The following is a 21,669-nucleotide window of genomic DNA, read 5'->3' as shown; positions in this document are numbered from 1 at the left end:
GAACTGATCCACTAACACTGCATGTCTCCATTAAAGTCACAGATCTGTGAAGGAAAGTAAACATTTGTGGTTCCCAGGCAGCATTCACTAAGCAACTTTAATGGGACCAAGGAAAATGAAAGTAATTTTAGAAGCCAAGAACTTCTGGGTGTCACTGTGCAGAACCTCAGCCAGAAGCTTAATGCCACAGCCCATCCTTGTTGTGATCTGCACAGCTAGAGATCCAAATTATGGAGCTATGGGAACACAGGAGAGAGCCCTGTGCAGGAGCTCTGCTGCTCTTCTCACACTAATTCAGACAGATCTGGTCTAAACTGCCATGGGCAGAGCTTTCCAGTCATCAATTTTCACTTACGGGACATTGATATGAGCATGTTTAGAAACACACAAAAGCAGCAAGCAGGTAACAAATGATATTGTTGACCAAGGGCACTGTGCCAGTGTTCAGAAGCCAATTAGAAGTGGAGGCCACTGTGATATTCCCAGCATCACAGTTCCAATGAAGCCTTCCCTGAAACAAGCAAAAGAATCCAGTGTCCCCCCACAACTTCCAATTTACTTCCCACACATTCTTCTGAAGCCCAGGCTATATTTTGGATTTTCAGTCCCAGCTGGAAAGACAGTGCAGAACTTATTCCCATGCCCCTGAGTGGGAATCAGTGGCAGTGTTGGAGTAACCAGCAACACTTTCTGTGGAGTTACTGCCCTTTGCACAGCGGGCTGAGGGTTGGGACCACTTGGCTGGTGCCCAGCCTCAGACCATAATGGCTACAACAGGTTGTGGCCCTGCACAGCTGCCCCACAGCCACCTGCACTCTGGCCAGCCCAGCGTACCCGTCATCCTTCTTGCCCTTCCGCTTTAGCTTCGGGGAAGCCCGGGGGGATGCCTTGACTTTCCAGTCCTTCACAGGCAGCCTCTGCGCAGATGCTTTGGCACCAAATCCACCTGATGTAGAAGCCAAGCTTGCAACTTCATCATCATGGTCACTGTGAGGGAACAGCAGGGAGAGGACACCCATCACTGGCAGTACCAGACAGCGCTGCCTTCGCCGAGTGAGGGGATGCACACGCGGCTCTTCATCCACACACGGCCAGAGTCACACAGCTAAGGACACCCCCACCCTGATCTTGAACAGAGACACCTCTAGAGCTCAGCACAGGCTGCTCTGCTTTGATCCAGGTCTGCTCAGGTTGAGCTCGAGTGCTGTGCAGCAAGGCTTGAAGGGTCCCTGCATGAGGGACAGCCGTGGCTCAGGCTGGAACGATGCCTGTCCTTGCTGCACACACACACACACACAAACCCTAGGATGGCCTAGCAGGGAACCCACTCACAGCACATCCTTACAGCTTTACAGACAACAGGCACTGAACATAGAAAGCATTGCAGGAACAGAGGAGAATCAGGTGAGCCTAAGAAGTCTGTGATCCTCAGTACCTTGGAGACCTTCACCTGCTGACCAGCTCTCCAATACAGGCTGCACATTTCAGTCTGAATTAAAGTGTGGATTACGAATGAACCCTCAGCTGTCAAAGAGGGCTGAGCTTGTCAGGCACACAGAATATGCCCACAGAGCTTTAGGGGGGCTCGTGAAAGATGTCAAAAGCAAGAAACTAATTCCTGAGGCCCCCTTGCTATGTTATCTAAGGCACAGTGTTTGGAAACTGATGCCTTAGTAAGTTTTTACTGGTAATTAAATCAAACTTGGTCCGTGCTCTTTAGAAGCAACACAATCAAACCCTTCCCTACAGAAGTAAACTGGAGAGTGCACAGAGGCCAACCCAGAGATCAGCTGAAGTCACCAGAACTCTACAGAAGCCGGGCTGCACACACACATTAAGTCAGGAGACAAAGCAGAGGCATTCACCCCACATGTCAAGGTTTGCTGGGGACAGAAGCACAAATGCAGCCTGAACTGAGTCCATGCAGGGTGAGAGAGGGGGCTGAGCACTCTGGTACCTTTGCTCTGCACTGGCATCCTGGCTGTCATGCTGCAGCAGGTGGTAGCTGTGTCGGTGGTAGGAAGAGCTCTTGTGCTTTTCTTCAACCTCATCCCTTGGGCTAGAGGGGGAAGAAATAAAAAGGAAAACACCATCATGATAGTCTCTTTCAGCTTGGATATTTGCTCTCTCCACGTCTCATGAGAGATCCTGATAGAAAGTCTGCAACAAAAAACAACAGCACACCGATCTCACAGATCCAGAAAGCAGCAGGTGTTGTTTAGAGGCACTAAACATTCAAACTTCTTCATGTGCTTTGCTGGTGGCCTTAAGAGGGGGAAGCAGCTCAGCTATGCACCCAGCACTAACCAAGAACAACTTCCCAACAGACATTCATTCAAGACAGGTAGGCCAGTACCCAAACCTGGTAGCACAGCACATTTCTGTGAATGGCATCATCTTGGGTTTGTTTTTCCTCAGGCAATACTGATCACTGGAGCAAAAATCATCAGTGCTTCTCAGTTCTTTCAAGTGTCTAACAAAGTGTGTGAATTTGATGAGTCAGCTCTAGCAGACAAACAGAATTGTAAGAGTGGATCCAGTTTCAAGTTTCATTTTTGGAAGGAAACTGCAAGTGCTTTCAGGCTGTAAGCTGGGTCTGCCTGAACCCAGCTTGCAGGATGACCTTTAAACAGAAGTGAGCACTTGTAAAATCTCTCAGAGACAGCTGATCTGACATTCTGATACGAGAAGTCCTGAAGAATTAAAAAAAAAGTGGGATTGAGGGGAGTTGCAAATTCCTATAAAAGTATTTTCTCAAGTTCATATTATGAGTAAAAGTGAAAACATTGTGTACAGACACAATCTTGGTGTCCTCCCAGAGCCATTAGAGTTGGGACTGTTTTCTGAAGCAGCATCCTCAGGTATGGAGGCACAAGGTGAGACCTTTCTCTTGCAATTCTGATCAGGGAACAGTCCAGGATTACCTGAGGGACAACACTGACCTCACAGCCTGCTAGTCCTGCTCAAAAGTAAAGTATTTTCAGGCTGTCATGTGCATGTAGCCCTGGCCTAGACACTCTGGAGATGTTAGATGCTGTTCCCATCCCACTACAAGACATGGACACTAATTCTATAATGAATCCCAGCACTGCTCCAGCAGAACAGCCTGTTCCTGGTAAGCAGGCTAAGTGATGTTGCACCACTCTGCATTCCTGCTCCATGGAGACACTGACATTCACCTTCTGACTGCTAAAGTACTTTATTTATAACACTAACTGCACAGAGCCAATCCTAGAAGAGAGATATACAATTAACCTATAACCAAACCTGTCAGTTATGTGCCAGTTGATTCAACAAAAGCCTGCAGGAATGCATCACCTGGGGCAGAATTTAGCTTGTACCAGTTTGATTTCCAGAGTGAAAAAAAAAATCCTATCTCAAGTCTCCAGGCAAACATGAAGGCCAATAAAGTAGACTTTCCACCTTCTTAACAGAGAGCATTTATGCTGCAAAAGGTGTCAGTGAGCAAAAATGGTTAGAGCTGGCCTAGGAAGTTCAGGGCACAGCATACAGACCAAGCACAGAGGAGGGCTGACTCATCAGATCCTTTAAGGGAAAGAGGGATGAAGAACTGTTCTGGATTAATCACAACATAAGAGCTTTTCACCAAGCTGGCAATTGGGCAAAGAAATTGCCCTATGCCACACAAACCCAAGGGATTATCATAGAATCATAGAATCATAGAATAGGTAGGGTTGGAAGAGACCTCCAAGATCATCAAGTCCAACCCCGATCCAACTCCAATTACTATATCATGGCACTAAGGGCCACGTCCAATCTCTTTTTAAAAACCTCCAGGGATGGTGAATCCACCACCTCTCTGGGTAGGCCATTCCAATGCCTTCCAATTACCTGTCTGCCATGCTGTTCCTGGTTTCTCTGGTTATGTCAGGAGCTGCTGGCCATGGCTGGCTCACAACACTGTCAGAAGATGCGTTTTCCTGAGTTAAAGCAGTCTCCAGTAACGATGGAGCGTTCAGTCTGTCCACCTCCACTGGAGGCATGTCCAAAGAGTGGTGGCTGTGCTCGGAATTGTGCCTGTTCCTGGGAGACAGCAAATGCAGGGCTGAGGCAGCGGAGGCCATGCTGTCTGCGTGGTGACTGGGCTCCAGCACCTCCCCAGGGAGCCCCGAGGGAGCCGCCGCGAAGCTGCGTTGCAGGGTCTCGGAAGCGATCTCCGGGATATCCTGGGACATGGCTGTGGAAGCCGAGGAAATGACGTCCGGAGAGCGCTCGCGGGTGGGAGAAGCCTGAGGCACCACCAAGGGCTCCACTTCCTGCAATTCCAGCGCTAGAGAGGAGTTTCCCGGAGCGACCTGAAGACAGAAATTAAACAAGAGCCTTCAGGGTAATGCAAGGGCACCCCAAGAACCCCTGGTACCTTACACCAACCGCCTCTGGAATCAGCTCACTGGATCCTTTCCTCATGTGATCCCTGGCTCCCACTCTTTCATCAGATAGAAAGAGGCCCCAGGACTTGTAATGGACTCTCAGCTGGGCTAACAATACTTAAACCTGTGCTAGTTTGAACCCACTTTCAAAAGAAAATGCAACACCAGTTCCACCTCCCTGCTCTGCTCCAGGATCCCTTCTTTGTGATGCAAAATTTTAATTAGTTTCAACATTGAACATCTCCTGGACTGAAAACTTATTTCAGTTTCAAGCTTTGGTCATGATCCATTTTACACAACGCTTGGAAATGGAAATTCAGGGATAGGAAATGGCTATTTCAGACTCACCAGACCAACAAGAAGGAATAAACCCTTCCAGGTAGCACTGTCTCTTAACAAAAAGGCTGACCATGTCCAGCTACTGTGACAGTGACAGCACAAGCTAGAGCTGTCTCTAGTGTCAGAAACATGCTGTTCTTACACAAGGGCAAGTTCTATCAACGTGGGTAAGTAAACTGGGCTGCAGGTCTGTGCCAGCAGCTGTGTTTTCAAAAGGGCAGACACTGTCCCTGTTAATATCCAAATAAATGTAATTTCATAGAATCCTAGAAAGGTTTGGGTTGGAAGGGACCTTATCTCATCCCAACCCCATTGCCACAGCCAGGGATGCCTTCCATTAGAGCAGGCTGCTAAAATCCCCATCCAACCTGGCCTGGAACACTTCCAGGGATGGGGCAGCCACAACTGCTCTGGGAAGTCTGTTCCAGTGCCTCACCACCCTCTGAATAAAGAATTTACTCCTAAGACCTAATGTAAATCTACCCTCTTCTAGTTCAAAACCACTGCCCCTTCTCCTATCACTATCTGCCTGTGTAAAAAGTCACTCTTCATCTCTTTTATAAACCCCTTTAAGCACAGAAGGTCACAATGAGGCCTCCCTGGAGCCTTCTCTTCTTCAGGCTGAGCAAGTGCAGCTTGTACAGGCACACAGAGAGGTCCCTTGGCCCATGAGAAGGAAGGGAGCAGCATTTGGAGCCTTACTGGAACAGGTGCCTTTGGTGCTAGCTTGTCAGGGAGGCCTGGGATAAGAACTGAATGACTCCTAGGACTGGTCTGGAGGCTGCTGCTACTGCTGCTCAGCGTGAGGCTGGTGTCCAGCTGCATCTTGGGGCTCACAGCCAAGTCTTCTGATGGTCTGCTGAAACAGAGACACCAACAAATCAAGCAGGCCAAACAAATGATACAGAACTGAATCAAACACTCCAGGTGAGGAGATGGGATACACAGGTCCATGGAGGGAGGAGCCCTTGCTCTTTCCACCACCATCAGCTCCTCCCTGTCAACGAGCACCTGCATCTCCTGGGCCCCACAGAGCCCAAAGAGACACCAGGTGGAAACAAAAAAAGAAAAAACAAAACAGGGGCATTGCAATATCTTAGAAATTGAGGAGTCAGTGAGAGAATGGACCAGTTGTATCTTCAGTGCACACAATACAGAGTTTAGGGAGAAAAAATACCCTACAGAATAGGTCTCTCTCCTTTTCTCAGCCCCCTAGAACTGAAGTTCTTGCCTGTTATGCAGCCCAACCCACTGTGACACTGGTAAGATTTTCCTACCAGTCCCAATTCTCTCCCTCTCCTTGGTGGCTGCAGTGTTCTCTTACCTGTAAACAACGAGAGCCCGTTGGGAGAAGCATGTAAAGCAACCAAACTGAGATGCAATAACAGAATCCCTACGAGGCACACATGACACACTCTTGCTGGCCCCTGGGATGACAGCAGGCATGCTCCAAGCTGCATCAGGGATGCAAACAGCTGCCCATATAGGGATGTTGGGACTCAGGCCAGTTTCCAACTTTGGTTACAATCTCCTCTGTGCCACCCTGAAGGCCTGGACTGGTTCAGCTGCAGATGGATTGTTTAATACACGTGCTAATTACCTGGGCATAGAGGCATCCGTGACAGAAGTGCTACTCATGGCTGTGACTGCAGTCAGGGAACTGGCACTGCTGCCTGGAGAGACAGTGATCTGCAAGGAAATACACAGTGGTCAGGAGGGGACTGAGCCCAACAGCAGAATTTAACCTGAGAATGCTGGCTCCAGAAAAACGCCTGAAGAATCTTTGGTGAAGAGAGTACAGAAAAAAAAAATGAGTTGTGCTGCTAAGGTGCTCAGGTGCTGGTTGAAGGCAAGTCCCAAAACATCCTCATCACATGAACCATGGCTGCTTTTATTGTGGAATTGCTCTCCCCAAACCAAGTGGCATTCTGGTGTGAGCTCACCAGTGCCAAGGCAGAGGGCTTATGACAGAGAGTGGGGGTACTGCACGTGGGGTCTCACGAGTCTGAACAGCCCCAAACCTGATCATTTCAGATGTGCATTTCCATTGGATGTGCAGGCATATTTTCTTCCATTACAGTTATATCATAACCCCAAACAACATGTGTAAACAGTAAGAGCAGTCTCCCAGCTTAGATACAGTTTTTAGCAAACCCTTATTTCCACACAGCACAGCTACATCAGCAGTTCTGCACCTTAACACAGCACTTACAACACAAGCTTAGGCCAGCTTAGCATTTCAGATGTGCCAACATGCCTCTACTCAGTCTGGTTACACGCAGAGAGAGTTTCCTGTGTGCTCTGCATTCAGCCAGCAGAGCCTACCAGAGTCATTACAGCCTAGAAAGAGTGCCCAGAAGCACCAAAATCCACCCCCATCCCTTGCACCACCATAACAGTGTTGATCTCTGGTTACCTGTTGAAGAGAAGTACTTGGTGTCATGAATGCATCTGGAGTCATCAGCTTGGGCTTGGCATCGTTTGAGAGGGAAAGGAAATCTGCTGGCACGGGCAGGTCAGCGATGCGCCGCAGGTCTGGTTGAGAGCCGTGCACTGATTCTTTTTCAGATCCCAGCCCTTCCGTGCTCAGATCAGCCATATGGTCTGGAAAAGCTTCCAAGGGAGAGATACAAACCGATTTACAGGAACTTCCCCCCAAAACTAAAGCTTTAATTCCACAAAATATGAACTTATGCCATTGCATGCCATGCTCGATTCCAAAAAGAACAAGCAAAAACCCCACAACATCCCAGTCAAAGCTTTTAGGGCAAAGCAAATCCTGTGTTATGCTTACTCTTTGTATGCTAGAGTGGATTTTATCAGGCTTTGATAATAAAATATCCAAGCTTCCTTTCTTCCCTAAATGCAAGCCCAGTTTAATGGCCACATCCCAGAATGGTGAATGAGCTGTAGGAGCACACCACAGACAGCCCAGCCCCCTCTACTCCCAAAGCTCTGCTGTCACTCCAATCTCTTCCACCTGACAAGAGACAAACCTCAAGTTTCTTGCACAAGTGCCAAATCACCTAGGAAGGTGAACTCAAGCATGCACAAAGCATTAGCACTCCTGGCCTAACATATCCCAAGCTCCAGACTCACACTGGGATCTAACCAACTTCCTGCTTCACTGCTAGTCCATATTCAGAACCCTTTATCCAATTACACCACTCTAGTACAAAATTCCCCTTCTGCTGCCTCCTGCCAACAACCTTTAAAGGCTCAGCAACACTGAAGACCAATTTAACACACATGCTCACCAAATTCTTCATGAGAGCCATGGGAAGGCATGGGTGCACTCGTGTCAGGGCTATGAAGAGGCTGGAATCTAATCTGCACATCCTGTAGGGCCCTGAAAAGAAACAGGCATCTCTGATTAGCTTATGAATCATCAAGAGAAGCCTCTGAAGATTTCTCTTCACTGAACTGATTCCCTTGGAAAATGCTTCAGTGTTTTCTGCCTGCCACAGAAGGAGCAGAAGCTGATCCTCACTGAGCCGTGTCACCCAGGGTATTTGAGAGACCTTTCCCAGGATTTGCACATGAGCACAACTCTTAAGCCACTGTGTACTCATGGTCACAAAAACACCAGTTTGCCACAGCACCATTCAGGGCTCCCTCCTGGTAAGGCCATACACCCCGCAGCTAGAAGTTTCTATGGGTCCAAATAGCTTTTGTTATGAGCAAAAGGATTTAAGTAAGTTCAACTTCTTCAGGTCAGTGCAAGGTTAGGACAACCACAGACAGCTGCCCATGGGAGCTGCCACACATACTCACTTGGTGTGCACACAGAAGAGTTTGATCAGCACACCCGCTGCTGATTCAACAGCCCCAGTGCCCGGAGCACCTTCTGGAAGGGTGACAAAGGTAAAACATGAAGTTGGATGGTAACTACAAAGTACTGCAAAAACATCACAGCAGGATGAACAAGCAGCAGACAACCAGCACGACACAGATTCTCTTTATCAAAGAAATCCTGATCACACAGAAACCAAGTTTTCTTTGCCACTTACCTACACTCAGGTTGTCGTTCTCCTCCTCTGCTGGGAGCACTTCCGTGTGCCTCAACCGACAGCGGCTCACGGCCTGGATGCCAAAGCTCAGGACTGGGTGGGTGAGGAGGAACTCAGAGATGGAGCTGAAGTAAGCCTTGCCCTCCTCTTGGTTCTGCATCAGCTCCATCACGTACAAGACCTGGAAGAATCAGAAGTGGTAAGTCACTGGGCTTCCAGAGCAGTGTAGGTGTGAGGGCTCCAAAGCCAAGCACCTGAACTAGATTTGGAGCAAGGAAAATAACGGGAGAAATAAAGCCTGGGCTGTTGAAATTTGAACCCAGGAAACCACACTCTTATCTGAGTCAATGTTGATCAGGAACTCAATCCTACTGTGCCAGGCACAGGTATCTCCAAATGAGAGTTTTACAGAGGGTGAGAAATAATCCCCAAGGATTCCCAGGATTAATCAGCTGAATTGTTACCTTTTGTCAGTTTATGACGAAATAGCTGAGGCCACCTCTGCATTTTCAGCCACTAACATGCAAATCCCAGACCTAGGCAGCAGTAGCAGTCACACAGAAGGCAAATTCTCCTCCAGTCACCATAACCCACACAGCCAGCAATGAAAGGAACCACTTACTTTCCTCTGCACATCACTCAGTATCAGATATTCAGCAGAGAGGTCCAGACAGACTTTCAGGCTGGGAGGAATACTCATGGAGCTGAAGATGTCAGGAGAAAAGCTAGATCCACAAATAAGAGGGAAGGGGTACAGAAAGCAAGGTAGATTAGACGATCAGAATGAGTGCTATGAAACTGCATAGTTAAAAAAAAAACCCTAACAATATTTTGAGGAGTTTACAGCCATATTACAGTGCAACCACCTGCTAGAACACAAACACCATTGCTGAAATCAGTGCTGATTTCAGCTAAGAGAGCAGCAGGGAGATCACACAGTAGGATCTAGTTATGGATCCTGAACATTTAAATGAAAGGTGACAGTTTGTTGTTACTTAACACATTCCACATTCATAGGAGTATGACAGTCAATGCTACAGATTTAAAAATAAAAATCCACCAAATCAAAGTAACCCTTTCATAGGTTTTGGACCTTCTGTAGTATAAGGTGGAAAAAGCAGCACTCAGCTGTATGTCATATTCATCTCACTTTAAGAGAGCAAATCAGAAGTGGCCTTAAGCATGTGTGTGATCAGACAGGCCACGATCCACCATCAGAAAAATAAAATCAGGGACCATAAGCTGAGTGAAGGGATGGACTAAAACACAATTTGAACTTCTGGAGCCACATGGCTCAGCAAATAAGCCATGGAAAACTGCTTAAGTTCTATCAATATAGCAGCTCCTCATGCATTTAAATGAAAACAAAGTATTAACAGGAAAAGATTCTAGATTGGTTATTGAATATCAAGAATTAAAAAAAATCAAACACTCAAGGTGTGCAGTTTTGGAATGCCTCTCCTCATGCTACAGGTCTACAGAACAAGGCAAAGACAACAGGTCTTGGTAACACCCAGGATAAAAGGATCAGCTTCCTGGCCTTGCCAAAGCTTGACCTGACAGTGTGGCACAGCCCTGAGAGCTTTCAATGACAGGTCAGAATGGCAAAGGAGGAGGCTTAAAATGGGGCTAGAGTCTCATCAGAGACTCCATCAGAGATCAAGGATCACCTTTGCAAAGTAATTATACCTGGAAATTGAGAGCTTTGTTACGATCCCACTGCTCAGAGGAATCCACCCCTTCAGGGGAGTCAGCACCTCAACACGTACCGGACAGTCTGCAGGCAGGTCCAGGACACAGTGCACCACATCTTCAGTTCTCTGTTCTGATCAGCTCCTGTGATGAGAAACCTCCAGAAGGGAACCCTGCAGGTACAACACATCCAAGATCTCTTAAAGAAGATCTGATCCTTCCCATAAGGACATTTTACAGAAAAGCTCCTCACAAGCCCATAGCTGATTTTGCCCAACTGCGTCTTAAAGTTCCCAGAAGATGAAGATTAGAAACCACTATAGTTCTCAAGAACCTTAAGGCCACAACTGACTGAAGAAAGAATAAAAATAAGAGCTGTATTTTCATCAGCTGCAGAAGTATTTCAGAAGTTTAACAGGCCAGTTAAGACTGACCATACCACAAACCTGAGAGGACTCATCAATTTAGAATTTTCATTGTTTTCATGGAATTGGCACTAGGAATAAGGTCTGTGCTTCAGATCCTTATTTAATTCTCCATCACTAGAAAACTGACTACAAAGAGGACACGACTTGCTCCTGCTACCAAGCTGAATTTTTACAAGTATGATTCAGTTACAAGGAACAAAGGCAGAGTTAGAAGATGCTGCTGAACTTTAATACTCCAAGTCCAGGATTGTGGACTTACTCTGGGTCCTGTTTTTTATGGTTGTCACAAAAGAGCAGGCAGGAAAGAGGTCTGCCATCATGGGGTTTCCACTCGTGAAGACACCTGGGAAAGAATCAGAGAAAACATCCAAGTGTGCAGGGAGTGGTAAAATGAGGAAAATGCAGGCTCTGAACACACAACTCCTCAGATGGCACTAAGTCAGCACCTACCAAGCATTACTGACCTGTAGCTCTTTACAGGCTTATATAAAACAAGGAGATCACAGCCCATGTAGGCAAATACTGTGACCAATGAATAAATAAAATCCCATGTTGCCATTTGGTCTGGTGCCTTATCAAGGGTACAGTACAAAAAGAAGTCAACATCAAGAGGAACAGCTCAGAGCAGCTTCTTGCATTTACATGGACAGTGCAAAAGAGTTTGACTACAGCCTGTGCAAAGCACAGAACTCCTGTTTCCAGACCCAGCTCTCTGCTTTTTCCATAAGCCTATGATACTCAGTGATACCATTCTTCAGCAACAAATTATCATTTATCCCATATCTTTATAATATCCTGGGAATGACCACTGCAAATTATTCTGTGTCAAGGAAATTCTGCCAGAGAAAATGCTGCTGCTTCAAGAATCCTTCATTTTCCAGTTCTCCTTACCTTGGCTCATCTTGTCCCTCGATATAGATCTGCCAGAATTTTACAAAACCATCATGGCTTGCAGTGGCCAACACAGTTCCATCTGGAGAAAGTGCTCCCTCGCTCAAGCACTACACAGAGGGGGGAAAAGAGACACAGAAAAGCAATTTTATACCTTTTTTATTTCACAGAAATTTCAAATTCAAGTACAACAGATTGTGCTGCCACTGTTCTCACTGTTATTCACGTTACAAACAGAGTTCATTTTGGTTTGGGATCTTCTGGCTTTTCACAATCACAGTTGTTTCACAACTGGTTTTTTTACAGCCAACCATCCTAAGAACTGAGACACTACAACCCAAAGAAAACCTCAGTGATTGCTTGCAATCACCTAAGTGATGGCAGTAAAGAAAACAAAACAGGTTTGTACCGTGCTGTGGCCTTTCACCACGATGAAGCCTTCTTTGATATCAGGCACTTCCACCGGCCAGGAGCTGTTGTTGGTTCGGATGATGTCCAGATCCCACACCTCTGCCTGGAAAACAAACATGCAGGCACACAGGTTTATTTTTACAGCCACTGGTCTGTTCATGGATCCTTATCTTATGTCCTGACATACCAACCCAATGGCTAGCACGTGACATAAACCTTCCTGTTTCCACTCAGTGTGGTCATTGGATGCTTTCCTGGCACCCAGCTGTACATAAATCCAGGGAATTGCTCTGCTCTCGGCAGTTGTAGCTGCTGCCCACCAACCCATCCCAGGTACTGGCTCAGCCTGAACAGATGAGTGATGCCTCTTGCCCTCCACACTGTTTTTAGTGGTCCTTGCTATTTGATGGCGAGCAGAGGTTATTCTGTCCATTCTCCCGAGGCCCAGAGAAGGATCAGCATGACCTCTGCTTGGAAGAGAGCAATCCCACATCTCACTACAGGAGGATCCCCAATGTGGACTACACAGGAGCCTTTACAGCTCTAACCAAACCAGCTCTTTCCCCCATTAAATTCTCTTCCTCCCCTAATAATTAGGGACAGCGTTTCAAAGGTGGGGTTTCCTTACCCTGTCCTCATGCAACAGCGCCAAGGTCTGACTTCCCTCTTCCCCACTCTCCTCGTTATCATCCGGGATGAAAGGGCACCAGATGATTCTTCGGAAGGTGTTCAGTGGGGTGTTGTCGGGTCGCTTGATGTTCACCAAGATCTCCTCTCTGATCACCAGGGTTAAGAAATGTAACATCCTGGCTGTGTTACCAATAACCTGTTCAGGCTTGGTCCTCTGTTAAATACTATCAAACTCCAAGATTTTTCGGGCCATTGATTCCAAAAGAAACCAGGTAGAAGGATTCTGCTGAGAAAGCAGCCAAGCTAGCATTTCCTCACTGGTAGAAAAGCTTAAGCTTATGGAAGTTCATAGATTCTCACAATCTTCTCTTGCAGGCTGCAGATAGTGACAGGATAAGCACAAGAGGGGCACACAGCCACATGTGAATGTGCATCCACAGGACTGCTGATGATTAAATGATTTCTCTCAGCATTGCAACACTACCACAGAGAGACAGAGGAGCTGCCACGTTGCCCCAGCTCTAGTGCACCACTACAAATCAGATCTTAACTACAACCACCTTTCCTCCAGATGTTTCTGGAATGATGGTACATAATGAAAATTAAGAATCTACAACTTAAGATAACATATCTCACATGCTTCCCAAAAGTACCAACCAGTCACTCCTAGCAACTAAAAGGAAAATATTTAGGGCAATGAACACTGAAAGTAAGTTTCAGGACCACCAAAAGAAGGATGACATGTTTAGAAGGAGGGAAGTATTACATGCTCTTCCTCAGAGAAGTAACTGAGGAAAAGAGCTAGAACCAGACAAGACAAACCTCTGTCACAGAGTCGAGGTGACACTGCCCACGTGCAAGGCCAGCTAGTACAGACTGACACTTCTCCCTGACTGCTTTTGCCTGGACCAGGAACGCTGACGTGCTAGAATTTCAAGGTACCTGCAATTTCAAGTGACAATTGTGCTGAATACAGGCAAAAGCTGACTGATCTGATACTCTGGAAGGGGCAGAACTATTGACCTCCCCACTGCAAGCTGCTGTTCTGCAAAGGCTACAAACCAAACCGCGATACGAGGCTGCGTTCGCATCCGACCGTGGCACACAGACCGGTATGAGATGTATTCACACAGGATACTGGATTTTTTCTTTATCCATGGCCAGGCGCCAGACAAAGAGGTTGCCAGCCTCGTCCAGGCACGCCAGCTGGTTGGAGTTGAGGTGGGCAAAAGCCAGGTCTGCCACACCGCCGGTGAACCCCTTCAGCAAGGTCCGCTCTGCGGTGCTGACGCTCAGCACCCGCACCATGGCCGAGCCATTGCTGGCAGCTGCAGGAAGGACAGAGGGAGAAGTCACCATTTATGCCTCTGGTTTCCATGCATAACTCTCATAAATCCCCCATAATTCACAGGACTATCACCCTGAGCTCACCAAACCTCCAAGGCTGACCTCCAGCAACAGCGAATTAATTTTATTTGCAATTTAATTTTCAGTAAGCGGAGAAAAGGAGTCACCGACAGGCAGGTAGCTCAGATATACGTTTTGCAAGGGGAATGTAAAAAAGCATAAACATCCACCTGGCGAAAAGCACTGTTTTTTGGCTTGCATGGCTGAAAAGAACGTGCTTCAGAACATGTGCACACCAAGCAAAGTCTCCAGCTTCCCCTTTTCAGACACATATCACTATGAGGCAGGCAGTCTTATGGAGATCATGGTCCTTCCAGTTCTTGCTGTCCATGCCAGCCCCAGCAGACCACTCAGCTTCCCACAGTGCTACTGCACCCAAGCTTTAATATTTAAAAAAAAACCAGTGGGACATCCTTAAGCTACCCTAAAATAACCTCAGGTAGGAAAAGAATACAAGAGCGGAGTAGGAGATTTCTTAAAAGATCAGACAAACCTATGGGTGCTGGAACTAAGAAGAAAGAGCTGATGGAGCCCCACACACTCTGTGCTTATGTGACAGCAGAAGGAGACACTGTAGATGACTAAGTGTTCATTTCATAGAATTGTTAGGGTTGGAAAAGACCTTTAAGATCAGTAAGTCCAACCATTAACCTTGCACCACCACTATGTTCACCACTAAACCATGTCCCCAAGGTCCATATCCACAGGTTTTTTGAATGCTTCAAGGGATGGTGACTCTACCACCTCCCTGGGCAGTCTGTTTCAGTGCTTTACAACCCTTTCAGAGAAAAAAAAATTTACTAATATCCAATCTAAACTCCCCTGGCACAGCTTGAGGCCATTTGCTCTCATCCTGTCACTCGCTTTCCTATATGTTGTGAAACAATCTTTCCCTGTGTTGTTCTGTTTTCTCTCCCTCCTGCACAAAACACTGCGTCTGCCTTGCTCTTTGGATCCTCTAAATTTAGCCTTAAACTCAACTCTAAATTTATGCAAGCAAATCCATCACAAACATTTATCTGCTCAAATTACCACGGGGCTGTTTCTGTGCTTAGCTTGGTTTCTGAAGCTTGTTTGCTGCAGAAATACTTAACTAGAGGAGGAATCTGAATATCAGCTGTCCAGTGAAACCAGTGTAGTTCCTCAACTTTTCCTCCATCCCCACCAAGTTCTTCTTTTATTTCTAACTCTGCTGCATAACCAACTCTTCACCTTCACTTATATTTCCTCTATGACAGCACCCTGATCTGGGTATTGCAAGGTATGTTTCAATTATTGCCAGTCACATTCCTCTGATGCAAACTTTGCCTCTTTTAGAGATACACAGATGCAAAAGAATACAAATCACATCCAAGACAAGAAGGTATCTCACCTCTAATTGCATAAGCCAGGTAAGAGTTTGAAACTGCTATCAGATTGCCATAATAGTATTTCTGCTCCCAGTCATATCTAGCAACAGGCTGTATTTTCACCTGCTCAGGAGAAAGAAAACAAAACATGAGAAATGTCTGGAATTAACTCTTTCCTGGAACAAACCTGTCAAACATACAATTTCCTCTAGGGAAGACCTGCAATGCTTAATTTGACAGTGTCATGGTTTAAGACCAGCTGGCAACCAGGACTCTCAGTCCCAAACCAGCACAGATAACCATTGTCACTGAGCAAAGAATCAGGAGTAACTATGGAAGTTATGCCAGTGATCCTGCCTTTCAATTTTATCTTCAGTGTTATCAATGAAAAAGTTAACATGGTGCAGTATTAATTTACTATCTTTGTGGTCCTTTAATTCACTGTACACTAAGGAACAAATGGAATGAAGATGGAAAAACACACAATGGAAAATTAAGGAACAATATGGGAAAGGGCTGAGAGGATCAAGACCAGAGTTCTCTCTCCTAGTGATGAGCATTTGTTCTGAGTATGGTTTAGTACTCTGCTTAGCACTAGTTCTAATCTCAGCATATTGGTTCTTGCAGCTCTGAGCTGCTGGCCAGAGCCCTCAGCATGACTGACACCAGCAAACCAGCAAGGGAAATACTCCCTTCAGGGTCCAGGGAGGAAACCATCAGCAGAAAAGGCTTGTTTGTGAAGAAAGGACACATTCCCAGGAACCTACAGCTTAGATCATGGACTTATTCCTGAAAATTAGAGGATAACTTGGCCAGACTCTGGAATAACAGGAACAATCAACTACAAGATACTGCTCCAGCTTCTTTCTCCCTTGTTAAACTCTTTGACAAACTTCTACCTAATTACAAGCTCCTATAGCACAAGAAAGAAGATATTAATTTCTGTTTAAAAATATTCAAGCATGAGGTGATGTCACTAAGAGACAGACTATGTTTTGTCTTGCTCCTTACCTTGTTACTCCCTCTGGCCTTACTGGTGATGCTGGAATCACTGCTGGCCACTATCTCCACGTCTTTTGCTGATATCACTAAGCAAGTGGAGCTGTCATCACCAGAAAGGCAGCTTTTAAGAAAAACAAAGAGGAGGAAAAAAAAAATCAGACAGGACTGACAGGTACAGGACATTTGATATTTTATGTTAAATTCATAATTTTAACAGCAACAGAGCAGTATCTGAGCATCTACAAGGTTTGAGCCAAACAACTGAAAACAGAAACTCCTTTCAGCAGAGTCTGCCTTCCCTGTGTGTCATGGGTTTGAGAGAGCCAAACACCTGCTTTGTTCAGCTTAAAAACCTCCAGGCTTTTTGACCTGAGCACAGACCTACACTTGGTTAAAGGAGCCTTGACCCAACACTGGAAGGCGCAAGTAAACCAAAGCCAACCAGTTGAACCTCATCAACAAAACAGTGCACGCTGCTCATGGTTCTCATGGCATCATCCTCTCTCAAAACTATGCCCAGAGAACACAAGCAAAAGCTACTTACACGAGCTCTGTAACCCCTCAGGTGACTGGGGTCCCTGAAGGAGTCCAGCTGGAGATCTACAGGAGAACGCCAAGTTTCAACCAGAGCCCTGTTGATTTACTTCCACCCTGACCTGCAATTTCCACCACGTAACCAGTCCTGTTTCCCCTTCTCTAAACAACTCTGCTGATATTCTTCAGTTCTTCAGAGCTGCAAGGATGGCAGACTCCACGCATCAGCCTCACAAAAGCTACAAAAGCTCTGACCAAGAGCACTGACTCACAACTGCCACCTGAACTCAGACGCCCAGCATAAGTATCCCGGCTCACCAGAACTGAATTTTAGCTGTTTTCTATTTGCTCTCAGCATTTCTTTGACAAAACTTACATGACTTGTTTCTCCTGCAGGGCTCCTAGAGAGATGCTGCGATGCACTGGCTTGGCCAGGGAAGGTCCATCTCCGCTCCCAAGGGGATCAGACACCAGCAGCCCATTCAGGTCTCCGTTGTACGAATTCGACGGTCTCTGGTTCTCATTCACCGAACCTTGGGGAAAAACATCACCAGCTGTGCCCAATATTCATTTAAAAGAAATAACACTGCTGCTTTTTGACAGCCTTTACTGGTCTGCCAGCTAGAATATACTGAATTGGTTGGGAAAAGTATTCTCCAAGAAGGATGTGTAAGAGACCTCTCACGTGAGAAACCCCCACACATCTGAGTGAAGTCGTAGCTTTCCTTACACAAGCAACCCCAGCAGATCAGAGAAACACCAAAGAACAGGTACAAGGAACTTACCAGGCTCAAGGACCAAACAGTCTTGGATCAAAAAGTCTAAGCTGGTAATTCAGGTTTACTGAATCAAGGGCCAGACCAAAAGGTTCTTGACAGGCCACTTCTAACCCTCAGGCCTGCAGAGAGACCTCTGAAGTCCAGCAATACACTAATCAGCTGCCACATTTGGGGCTGGCTGGAAATAATACATTTGTTACTTTCCAAAACTTGCTTCTGACTGTGAGACCTGACCTCAAAGTCCAGGTGTTCAAGTAACTTTGCTATGAAACTGTGCAGCTGTGCCTACAGGATTCCCATATTTTTCTCTTTGTCGAGCAATCCCACGGAAGTTTACAGCACCCAAGTTTTGTGTAAAGCAACCATTTGTTCAGAGCTTCAGCTGTGCTTTGAAGAGTGTTTGTGCCCTGACTTCATGCATCTGGCCTGGCACAAGTTGCCTGGTGGCTTTAGAAGGGGACAGTTGCAACAGGGGGTGAGGGAGACTCTTCTCCTTCACTAGCAGGGTAAACAGCCGAGGAGCCCCCTGCCTCTGCTCTTACCCATCAGCACACCCCAGGCAAAGCCGCCTGTCTCAGCAAATCCTGGCTGGAAATTTTCACTGGTATGGAAAACCGAAATTTCGTATACTGTTGCCAGGTAACAAGTGCTGCTGAGCTCCTGCAAAATGGCTGCTCCCAGGACCAGCACCTCCACTGTCACTGGCACACGTAACCAACCTAAACACAACCGTGGGCAAGGGGCCTGTCCTTCGAAAGCAAGGCAAGCTTTCAGCTACTGAACAGGCTTTAACAGATCAGGAGGAGCACTGCTGCCCGAAAAACAACTGCAACTATTCATTTGGAGAAGAACATTTAAAACTTGCCTGTTTGTGAACAGTCATTACATCAGTAACTCTGCCATGGACACAAAAAGCCTGTGCAGTGACAGGGTATCCCCATGCAGGGACCATTTGGGCACTCACCTCAGTGTACCTGCACTGCATGAAGAGAAAGCAGTGGCACTCACACAGAACAAGGAAATTCAGGCCAGGGAATGTGGTCCTGTGACCACCTAACACTGGTGCTGTGCTTGCTGTTGCAAGATTGAGATGTGCCCCTTATTCCTACAGCACATGGAGGGTGCTTGCCCAGCTGTGGCTGCTTCCACTGACAGCACTTTCTCCTTTGTGACCAAAAGCAGGAAAACATTCCCTACAGAAAACGCACCCAGGCTGCCAGAGAAAGCTGATACATTCTTTGCTCTGTTTGCAGCTCCACATGTGCATTGCTGCTCCTTTATGGACAGAGGGACAGTGACATTCACTCCATGGAAAAAAGGAAGGAGGAAGCACTTCCCAGAGGCTGATGGGCACAACACTCAGGTTCAGGACTGGGCTTAGCTCAAGCACAGGTGCTGCCTGCACACAATCCTGGAGGCATAAAAGAAGGGAAGAGGTTCAGCTTTTAGTAAGAACATGAACAAAGCCAAAAAGTTAACCCAGACTGGTAGATCTAGGCCTGAAAAGGGAAAGAAGAGTGTTTTTACTCATTATCTTTCCAAAGAGCAGGAGCAGTCAGAGATGAGACACTGAACTCATCCTGCTCCCACCATCACCTGCACCATGGGATGCCAATTCGTACTGAACAGAACACTTCCCTGATAAACACCACGAGCAGGGTGAGCCCATATCTGTTATCAGCAGAGATCTCTGTGTGGATTGAAGGATCCTGCCAACCTCCAGCAGGGATGCTCCTCCACAGCACCCTGGCACTGACAGCCTGTCTCTGTGCTCCAGGGGGAGGGCCATGGTTTGACCATGAAGCTGCTCCTTGCTGAGGGCACAGCATGAAAAAGGGCAAGGGCTACAAAGCAATGGGTGATGTTTGCCAAAACTGTGAAGAAACTGTGTCAAGAGAGACTGGGGTAGCAAATGCAAATAACATTTTCACAATCACCAAACCCAGCAGAATCTAAAAAGTATTGTGGCAGTTGTAAACTCTTTAGAGCAGAGAGTGTTTCTTGTCACCTGTCTGGACAGGACCCAGAGTAGCATAATTCTGCTCACAGAAATTCTGCAAAACTTCCTTCAACCTCAGGAAGCAGCTACACCAGTGTCCAGTGGGCATTAAATACTGCAAGTGAAATCCAGGGTATAAAAACACCTGGAACCAGAGAGGGCCTTGACCACAGCAACTTCATGCCAGGTAATATTAACCCTACACACGGGATTCCCAAGGCTGCTTTTATTTCCCTTCACAAGCCTTGAAGGATCCCACACTGTCTCTCTCCTCTGACTTCCTAAGAGGAGTTCCAGAGGCTTTCAGTTAACACATGTATCCTTCCTCTTCACCTTATTATGTCAGTTCTTTTGAGTTTATTTGCCATTAGCCAGGCACTGATTCCTGCTGAGAACCAGCACAGGTTCCTTCTGTGGATTTTCTCCCCATTTGCTCCTTTTCCTCTCAACTGCCTTCTTAGTGCACTAGAGACGACAGAGAAGGTAAAAAGAGAATGAATAGGGAAGAAGAAAACAAATACAACCATATTCTGTCAACTCCTTGGCTTTGGCCAGCAGGAGAAGCTTATTTCAGAGAAAGTCAAGTCACTTTTCAGCAACAACTACAACCATTTCCCAACAGTGACACATCCTTTCAGTTCAGAAAGTGAAAAAAGTTGTTCCCCTTCCCTGCATGGAGTTCTCCTTTCAGTCTTACAAGTACAGAGTGCTGCACTGTGAGGGAAAAATGTATTTTTCTTATAAGAACTATAATCCAGGAACAGTCAAGCACTCCAGAAACAATAGAAACTACTCCAAGTAATGAGAAGTTTCTCTATGGGTAGTAAAGCTAATGAAGCTGCCTTACTCCAGGTCTGCTCCATCATTCCACGTGCCTCTGCAGCTCTCCCACAACAATCCCACACCCAACCTCTCCTCTTGGCCAAGCAAAAGGCAGCACACATGGCAGTTGTTTGGGATGTAGCATATTCCTAATGACTATCAGGATACTTAAAAGCTACATTATTCCTGCCTTTCCCTCCACAGGAGCACAACAGGGGTATAAATTCTTTCCTCTACCCAGAGGCTAAGATTTTTTTGCAGAGCACTCGTGGTCTGGGCCTCCTCCCGACCAGGTCTGACTGAAACACTGTGGTAGGTTCCAAAAGCAATGAGGGGCTTGAAAGAGAGCTTAGGCTACAGGAGAGGGGAACACCACACTGCTGACTCCTGAGCCTGCTGCTGATGTTCTTACAGGCTGAAGGGGGTCCACTGGACTCTGAGCAGAGATGTACAACAGCTCAAAGCACTGGGAAAAGACTCACAACCACTTTAAGTGAGATATTTGTGATCCCATTTCACACAAAACTACGGAGAGGGAAAAGTCTGTGTAAGGGTGAACACGGCACTGATCTCACAGCAGCCTGACAGCCCCTTCCACTGAGCCCAGCCCCCTGGGGAACACTCCAAACACTCCCAGGAACGGGGGGGGATTTGTGTCTCAGCAGAGATCGGTGCTGTTCAGCTCCCAGAAGCAGCATCTCTCTGCCGAAAGGCGCCCAGACACCCGCCAGCAGCGAGCTCTGGGTCCGCCCCGCTCCCGCTCTGCCCAGAGCCAACACCCCCTGTCCCAGGCGGGATCCCCGGGCCGGAGGGGGCTTTGCTCCTCTCCTCTCCTCTCCTCACCGGCCGGTCCGCCCCGCCCCGCCGGCCCCGGGCTGGCAGGAGCGGCCGCCGCCAGGGCGCCGCGGAGCAGCGGGCCGTGCCCGGCCCCAGAGCGCCCGCTGACAACCGGCGGGGCGGCGGCGCAACGGCCCAGGGGGTCCCG

At 47.0% G+C, this 21,669-nt stretch overlaps 1 protein-coding gene across 1 annotated transcript in view; it reads right to left on the bottom strand.

The window, feature by feature from the left end:
* Positions 1-18,409, bottom strand: part of EDC4 (enhancer of mRNA decapping 4) — a 28,687-nt gene extending 10,278 nt beyond the window's left edge. Inside the window, exons 1-21 of the mRNA XM_027685303.1 lie at positions 18,406-18,409; positions 17,870-17,890; positions 17,461-17,617; positions 16,560-16,671; positions 15,572-15,671; positions 13,931-14,120; positions 12,791-12,938; positions 12,161-12,265; positions 11,752-11,861; positions 11,120-11,203; positions 10,510-10,605; positions 9,363-9,465; positions 8,741-8,921; positions 8,505-8,577; positions 7,988-8,079; positions 7,147-7,343; positions 6,331-6,419; positions 5,433-5,589; positions 3,853-4,316; positions 1,958-2,059; positions 835-987 (exon numbers count right to left, since the gene is read on the bottom strand). Of these exons, the coding sequence (XP_027541104.1) occupies positions 835-987; positions 1,958-2,059; positions 3,853-4,316; positions 5,433-5,589; positions 6,331-6,419; positions 7,147-7,343; positions 7,988-8,079; positions 8,505-8,577; positions 8,741-8,921; positions 9,363-9,465; positions 10,510-10,605; positions 11,120-11,203; positions 11,752-11,861; positions 12,161-12,265; positions 12,791-12,938; positions 13,931-14,120; positions 15,572-15,671; positions 16,560-16,671; positions 17,461-17,617; positions 17,870-17,890; positions 18,406-18,409 (2,738 nt within the window). The remainder of the gene's footprint in view (positions 1-834; positions 988-1,957; positions 2,060-3,852; positions 4,317-5,432; positions 5,590-6,330; positions 6,420-7,146; positions 7,344-7,987; positions 8,080-8,504; positions 8,578-8,740; positions 8,922-9,362; positions 9,466-10,509; positions 10,606-11,119; positions 11,204-11,751; positions 11,862-12,160; positions 12,266-12,790; positions 12,939-13,930; positions 14,121-15,571; positions 15,672-16,559; positions 16,672-17,460; positions 17,618-17,869; positions 17,891-18,405) is intronic.
* Positions 18,410-21,669: the final 3,260 nt, after the last annotated feature.

This window comes from Neopelma chrysocephalum, unplaced genomic scaffold (genome assembly GCF_003984885.1).
Source record: "Neopelma chrysocephalum unplaced genomic scaffold, ASM398488v2 Primary Assembly neopelma1_68b, whole genome shotgun sequence".
NCBI lineage: Eukaryota > Metazoa > Chordata > Aves > Passeriformes > Pipridae > Neopelma > Neopelma chrysocephalum.
The sequence above is the reverse complement of the archived record's forward strand: the minus strand, read 5'-3'. Positions and strand labels throughout refer to the sequence as shown.